Genomic DNA, 8,466 nt, shown 5'->3' on the forward strand with positions numbered 1-8,466 from the left:
CTCATAAAAGTCATTAATATCAGTAGGAGATGATATGAGATTTGTTGTAAATGAGTAAAGGGAAAATGAATCAGGAGGGTAACCAACTGTTGCGTTTGTTCTCATTTGGTCCCTTTCCTTTTTTTTGTACTCAATATACCATCGAACTTGTTGTCTGTGTTCACCATAACCCTTTGACCGGCTATCACAGGTCAAAAGCCGGTCAAAAGGGCTATGGTAAACACCAACAACAAGTTCGATGGTATATTGAATACAAAAAAAAGAAAAGGGACCAAATGAGTACAAACGCAAAAGTTAATTACCCTCAAGAGTCATTTTCCCTTTATTAAACATAAACATCAAACTTATAAACCAGTGGTTTCAAATGTAAGGTGATATTTTTATTTATGTTTTTGATTCATCCATTTATAAACAAGATATTTTAATTTTTCTATCTTCAATTTCCAATTTAATTGAAAATAAAAATTCATGATAAAGATATAAAAATCATTTTTTTTAAATGTATCTAAACACAAATTAATTTCATAGATATTACTTGCAAGAAAGCGTATTGGATAGTTGGGAAAATAAATTCCACAGCTATCATCCACACGTTTAAACTAATTCCAAGGATATTGCGTATTTTTATTTACGATTTTGATGATTATTTGATGATATTTTCTGAAAACCCGATAAGATATATTTATCATTCTAATAAATAAATCTTTTATAAGTTTCATTTGTCGAAATCCATGGACAAAATTAGGAGGATAATATTTTGATTACGACTATAATAAAGAATCTTTCTGTCTGGCCCCGTTCATGTCATGATCTTTCCATTGGAGATCCATGGGCTTTTTGGTAATTTCCACTTCTTCCCTGGCAGCAAAATATATACACGCCCTTGTATATATATGTATATATACGTTGTATACACGATTTTCATACACTCTGCCCATCTCTCTCTCTCTCTCTCTCTCTCTCTCTCTCTCATCTGGTGGGGCTACAAGGGTTCATAACTTTGGCATTAGGCCTGCCTTCTCTAATCACCACTCTTGAATACACTATACACACACAACGGAAAGTAAAACGTTAAAGCAAAAGAAGAAAACAATTGGAGAGATAAAGAGAGGAATTCGAGGAAGAAGGAGGGTTTTTTACCTTTTCTGGTTGAAGAAAAAGAGAGAACAAGAAATGACTACACAAACACAGGTACAAACACAGAGGCAATCAAGCGAACAGCTTCAGACACTGATGCAAGCTGGACAAATCTCCGGCAGTTTAAGCTTCAATGGGTTGATGACCAAAGAAGACGAAGAGATGTCTAGGTCTGCTCTTTCTACTTTTAAGGCTAAAGAGGAAGAGATTGAGAAGAAGAAGTTGGAGGTTAGGGAAAGAGTTCAAGCTCAGTTGGGTCGAATTGAAGAAGAAACCAGGCGTTTAGCCAGTATTCGTGAGGTTTGTTTCTTCTCTTTTTACCTTTCTGTTTCCCCAATTTTTCATATACTTTAAAGGTTTTCTTCAATTCTTCAATTTTTTCGAGAAATAAAATTAGGGTTTCAGAATCGAACCGGAACAAAATCTCTTTTCTACGATTTTCGTATACGTAATTGAAAATCCAACATGTTCGTTTTACTGGGTGAAAAATTAGGGTTTCCTGTATACTGTTTTTTAGAAATCAACCATTTTGTTATCGTGTGTTTATATGAAAGGAATCTGCACAAACTTGTTGGATTTTGGGAAGGAAAATTGGGGGGGTTTTCATGTACGATTTGGGGAACAGTGTTTTCGGTGTTCTTCTCAAAAAATTGAAACAATAATGTCGGTGAACGATTAGTACTTCAATTTTGACTCCTTGAGAATCGAATTTTGGGGAAAGTAAAATCAGATTCCACCGAGTTTTCTCTCTGAGTATTTTGCTCATCAATTCTTCGTTTTCAGAGTAAAATTCAACTGAAAAACTTGTTTGATAGATCTATTTCAATAACGTTTCAACCTAACCAAAATGGTTCAAGAAATCAAATATATGTATTTAAATTCCGATAATTTTCTTTTTTTGAAAAGAATCATTCGGCCTTAAAGCTTTTAATCACATATATGGTCACACCCATGTTATATAATTATATCAACAAGTACTTGAATTCTTCTCATCTTTATGATTCTTTAATTTGAAGGCAAAAAGTCATGTAAATTTGTACCATTTTTGACCTCAAACCCACATTCAATTCTGCATTTTTGGTATCTTCCTATATCATACAACTCCAAATATCTATCATATAACAAGTTCCATTAATCAATGGTGGGACATAAAGTAGTTGTGAACTTAACAAATAATGATATAAAGTCTTTATGAAGTTATACTTTCAAAAGAATGAATCTTTATTGTCCTTGATTGTTAAATGTTAACACATGGAGGTCTATGCTCTATACCTCTCTATCTTCAATGACTCACCTCACATCATTCCCCTCATTCAAAGACATCAAATTACATTACTACCCCCAATACCCAAAAGGGTTTACCCTAAAAAATGTAAACTAAATTATATAATTATTTATTAGGAACTCGAAGCCCTAACAGATCCGATGAAGAAAGAAGTTTCAGTTGTTCGTAAAAGGATTGATACTGTCAACAAAGAATTGAAGCCACTTGGACAAACTTGTCAGAAGAAGGTATAAAATTGGATTCCCATTTTCCAAAATTGTCACAAAATAAAAAAAAAAGTTATTTAATTTTTTATTAAATTGTTTCTTGATTGCTATTATTTATAGGAGAGAGAGTACAAGGAAGCCCTCGACGCTTTTAATGAAAAGAACAAAGAAAAAGTACAACTCATCACAAGATTGATGGAGGTTGGTATCTCAAATCTCAATTTTCCGTTAAAAATTAACAGAATCTTTTTTTTTTTCGTTTGGAATTAAGTCAATTAACTTATACAAATCTTTGTTTAATAAATTATTAAGCAGTTGGTTAGCGAAAGTGAGAAGATGAGGATGAAGAAACTTGAAGAACTGAGCAAAAGCGTTGAAACAATACAATAAGTTTAATGATGATGATGATTATGATGATGTGATGATGATGATGGTGATGGGGATAATCTAATTAGGGTTTGTGTGAGATTTTATTAAAAAAAGAAGACGTTTTATCTTCTTTCTTTATTTACTACGTGTTTTATATATTGGTTTGGTTTAAATTTGTATGCGTTTTTTTTTGTTTTTTTTATGTCAGTTTGTATTTTGCTGATCTAGGTTTGGAAATACATTTGTAAAAACAGGTCTGTAACTAAAATCATGTCAAAGAACCTCTTTTATTTCGATTAACCTTGTATGTCTTTTTATTTATTATTTTGTATAATTTTGGCATTAAAAAAGGTTTTATGCGTTGTGTTTATAGATAGATAAGATGAATGGTTGATAGTGAAACAACCCTTGTGAAGGGTAAGTTTAGTGGTCCAAATGATTACTGGAAGGTGGTGGTACTACTACTACTACTACTGGACCAAATTATTGCATGTCTCCTTATGGTTGCATATGACAATATAGGCCCATGTATATATATTTTGTGCAAAATGACAACTGTGTACTTGATATTTCCACATCTTGATATATTGTTGTCATCTACAAAAGCCATGAATCTTTATGGTTTGCTTAATATATATCGTATCATAAATTACAAGTTAGGGAATGTGACATATGTTAGATAAGGTTTTCGATAAGAGGTGGATGTAAGGTAGGGGACAAGAGGTGGTTATTTATTAAACTTAGAGAAATCGGTTATCTAGGTTTTTTGGTAAATGGGATTTTGAACATGTGGACATGGGATGGAGGTTATAAAACCTAGGAAAATCGGTTATATGGGATTTTGAACATGTGGATATAAGGTAAGGGAGACATGCATGTGGAGGTTGTTAGACATATAGGAGAATCGGTTATATGATTTCTTTGGTAAACAAGATTTTGAGCATATGTATATAGGGTGGGGAGACATGTGAATAGGTTATTAGACAATATCGGTTCGTTGCTAAACTAGATTTTAATCATGTGGATATAGGGTGGGGAAACATGCGGATTTAATGAACTTTAAAGAATATCAGTTATCTAGGTTCTTATGTAACAAGATATGGAGGTATATGAGGAAGTTGAGGCAGATCTATAAATGAGCTCTAAGAAAGTAAGAAGTAGATGGAGGCATATACATGGTAGGGAAACAATTAAAACCTATTAAACTTGGAAAATCAACTATATATTTATATATCGGGTTCTTTGATAAATGGATATAGAACATTCTACAATTATCTAAGTTCTTTGGTAAACAAGATTTAAAGCATCCTACCAACAGGTGCAAGAAAATGTCACTATAGTGATCTAACTAGAATAAAAGTATTCATTAAGTAACACGACTAATGTAATATTATTATTTTGGTGTTATCTTTAACATAAAGTTTATATAGAATAATCACTAGTTAAATGTTAAGTAACCTATTATCTTAATTGTCTTGAACACCAAAGTATTATAAGAATATTTAATACTAAAATTTTGTAAAATGCGAGATAATATGTTGCCATGGTGTTTTTTTTTTTTTTTTTTTTTTGGTATTTAGATAATATAAATATGGTTGGACAGTTGGGAATCACTACAACCACCGGATCCTACCCGCCTATGAAAAAATTGGAGGTTTACAATAAGTGCGAACTGACATGTGAAGGTGGGCATAGGACAAGCTGGAGGACAACATTCCTACGTTACTTTAATCACTTAATAGAAAAAGAACCCCTTGCTTTTGTAATTAAATGCTTTTTTAGTCCCTCTGTACAAATACAAGAAAGTTCGATCGACAGTTGTGATTATTCTTTACTTTAATCACTTTATTCAATGCTAAGCCACAAAAGGTTGGAATTACCACATGCATTGGTTGTAGCATACAAGTAAAATATTACAATGTGAACGAAAGAGCATGTTAGTGTTTATTATATTAAATTTGGACAATAATTAATAAAGTTATGTTATATGGAGGTGTATAAATTTGTTTAAGTTCAAGACTGATCCCAAACAGGTTGTTAAACTGTCCCCAAGTTTGATGCACAACCGGGATATCGGATACGTCTTGAGATAGTTAGATAGGCTCTAATTAAAAGTAGGTAGTGTGGTTGCTAGATAAGTTTTTCTTTTTAATATTTTTTTTGAAACGACAAATAATGTAAATATACTCTCTGTCTAGGTTTGAACCCAAGAACTCCTAGTTAGTTGTTAGATTAGACTTATATATAACAGGTTTTGATCCTTCAAAACCTCATAAAGAGGGAGGGAGCACCTAACCAAATGGGACGAACCCCATTGGCCTATAGTTGTTTGATATATTATTAAAAAGAGTCGAAGTTATTGAGATACTTTTCCTGATTTTCATTCTTTGAGTTGGGAATTTTTAGTCCTTTTATCCAACAATGGCTACGAACTCCTGCACGTCTCAGTATACGTACAATAACAAATTCATTCAAGAGACTCGTATGAGTTTTAGAGCATCCATACTATACGTACAATAACAAATTCATTCAAGAGACTCGTATGAGTTTTAGAGCATCCATACTGGACTTGTTTTGGTCAAAGGTCTTTGAGATCACATGGAAACAGTTTATTAAGAAAACAAAGAACTGGTGTAACCAGATTTTTGTTTTAGGGTAGGCTAATAATTTACAAAGTATGAAAACGATAACAAAATATAATTATATATGCATTCTTAAATAAATTGTTTATTTAAGTTGTAGATGATGTTGTCTTACAACAATGTATCCCCTTCTACTAAATTTAAGTTTTGAATGGAATATGCCATATCATAACCCTAAATCATTTTATTTAACAAAAATATATATTACTAGTTTATAACCCGTGGGAACTACGGTTATAAAATTAATCAAATTTTTATAGTAAAAACTCAAAATTATTAATAAGTTATTGTAAATAAATTATTAATTTAAGAGATATTTTTTATTAGTTATGTGAAATTATAATCATTGATTCAAATAAATATATAAAATTAATATTTAATATATATTATATATTTTTTATTTGTGAATTAATGAAAACAATAATTTAAAATTTAAAATAGAATCATATTAATGAAGATGACTAATAAATTTAAAATGTAAAACTAATAGATTGACAAGTGGCAACACATTAATTAAAATGTCTAATATGGTGACACATAGTAAAAGACCTACTCTTTTATTAATATAGAGATACATACCATATATATATAACCTTAATTTTGTGTGGGTGGGCCACGATCCACTCTTGTCCTATATTGTCTACGCCCCTAACAAAGAATATGAGACTCATATCAAATAACATTAAAAATGGGGATGCCAAGGCTCTTTTTTATGCCAAACCCAAAAACGAGTGCCACTTGCAGACTTGCTCGATCGCACACGACCTTTGAAAACTAGATGGCGGGAATATTACCCATTTACATGATGAAGACCAAACGAGAAAGTACCACGGATATATCGAATGATTCTTTTTAGTGTGTTCATGTGACCAACACATAGATCATCCATTTGCAAACAAACCTATTAGACATCATATGTAATATCCGGTCTTGTAAATGTAAGATACTGAAGGGCCTCGACTAAAGTTTGTTAAAGAGTGGGGGTCACAAAAAAACATCCTTGTACAAATGTCTAACTTGGAATTGGTGTCAACCGGTGTTTGTGTAGGTTTGCATGTAGACATGCCCATGCGGTCAATTATTTCCTTTGCATATTGAGTTTTGTGTAGAAATATATTTTTATTATGACATGTGATGTCATTCTAGAAAAATCACTCAATGGTCCAAGGTTTTTCATTGCAAATTCATTCATAATCTGAAACATGAGAGAAAGTGATAATCTGTGGGATGAGGTGATGTCATCAACATATAATAAAAGATAGGAAACATCAAAACCAAGTCGGTAAAATAAAAAGAAAGTGATCACATCAACTATAGGTAAAACTGATGGAGACATACCGCAAATCGGGTGTACCAAGCTTGTGGGGCTTGCTTGAGTCTGTGCACAATTTATTTTTTGATAAAATAAACATGGTTAGGCCTTTTTATGTCATGGAAACCCAACACTGGATGCATGTAAATGACTTCTTGTAGGTTGTGTAAAAATCCATTTTTAACGTCTAATTGGTGAATAGGCCATGATCTGGAGATGGAAAGACCGATGACAGTTTTGATAGTAGTCAGTTCAACAACCTAACTAAAAGTTTCTATATAATCAATACCAACTTGTTGGAGTGTCTATCATCGACACTGCGAGCTTTATAGCTTTCAAAAAAGCCATCATATTTCATCTTAGGTTTAAAAATCCACATGGAATGAATTACAAACATATTTGTCTTGGGACCAGAAATCATGTCTTATTTTCAATGAGAATTAAATTTATCAGTCATGACATGACACATTTCCAATTTGGGTTAGATAGAACATCCTTATGTTTTCGAGGAATGGGAGAAATAGAGCAAGAAACATGCATATTAAAAGTAATTTTGGGTTTGGTTATGTCCGTAATAATACATGTTTAGATGTTCATGACATATGGAAATGATGTTTGAATGATGGTTCTTGTGTTTATGTATTTTTTAGTGGAAGTTGAGATGGGGGTGGAGGGGGATGCAACATGGATCGGGGATAGAAGACCCATTGGGCTGCGATTGGGCAAGGGATAGCCAACAACAAGGTCGAAGGTGGGCTGATGAAGGTGTAAGGGTCAATGATAAATGTGATTTTTATTGTAAGTGAGAAGATTTGTTCATTGAATATGACATGTCATGAGATGATTATCTTGTGGGTGTGTAAATCATAACATTTAAATCCATGGTGGTTGTTGATGTAACAAAGGAATGCACACATGGTAGAATGAGGTTGAAGCTTGTTTATTGGGGTGGTATGTATGAGAAGGGTTCGAATGACAATATTTATGGCTCGTATTTTTTGTTTGACTTCTTATTTTGCGAGGAAATGTGACGACATGATAAACAAAATGCCATGCCATTGTTTTGACAAAATGCGTGGAGCCATAAATTATTGTATACATTGCCATTATCACATTGGAGTGTCTTGATGTTTTTGAGAGAATAGGGTTTGATAAAATCGTAGGGGTGAGAAAAAAATGAAAACTTGCGATTTTTGGCCAATTAATTAGAAATGTCCATAGGAAGTTTGGTAAAGTAATCAAGAAAAAAGGCATCGGGACAATGTCCCCCGGGACTTAATAAGGGGAGGTCCAAAAATCGCTATGTATGATATCAATTGGACAAATCTCTATGTATTAAATAGTCATTATTTTAATGATCCCTATATATTAAATAGCTATTATTCAAAAAATAACCATCTAGCTTTTTGGAACCGGCGAATGAATAGGCATAATAATTTTTCTTTTGGTTTTTAATTACCTACCGAAACCTTTTGATTAGAAATACATCACTTAGTATAAGGGGGTGTTTGACTT

At 32.4% G+C, this 8,466-nt stretch overlaps 1 protein-coding gene across 2 annotated transcripts; it reads left to right on the top strand.

The window, feature by feature from the left end:
- Positions 1-904: 904 nt before the first annotated feature.
- LOC145089641 (uncharacterized) lies at positions 905-3,297 on the top strand. Of its 2 annotated transcripts, none has more exons than XM_079028056.1 (4): positions 905-1,437; positions 2,539-2,649; positions 2,749-2,829; positions 2,941-3,297. In XM_079028056.1, the coding sequence occupies exons 1-4, from the start codon at positions 1,174-1,176 to the stop codon at positions 3,016-3,018; spliced, it is 534 nt and encodes a 177-aa protein (XP_078884182.1). In that variant the 5' UTR covers positions 905-1,173; the 3' UTR covers positions 3,019-3,297. The 2 variants fall into 2 exon arrangements, with proteins under 2 accessions (XP_078884182.1, XP_078884184.1); XM_079028058.1 differs by having other exon boundaries at positions 2,944-3,297.
- The last annotated feature ends 5,169 nt before the right edge of the window (positions 3,298-8,466 follow it).

This window comes from Lactuca serriola, chromosome 1 (genome assembly GCF_051521515.1).
Source record: "Lactuca serriola cultivar US96UC23 chromosome 1, Lser_US96UC23_V15, whole genome shotgun sequence".
NCBI lineage: Eukaryota > Viridiplantae > Streptophyta > Magnoliopsida > Asterales > Asteraceae > Lactuca > Lactuca serriola.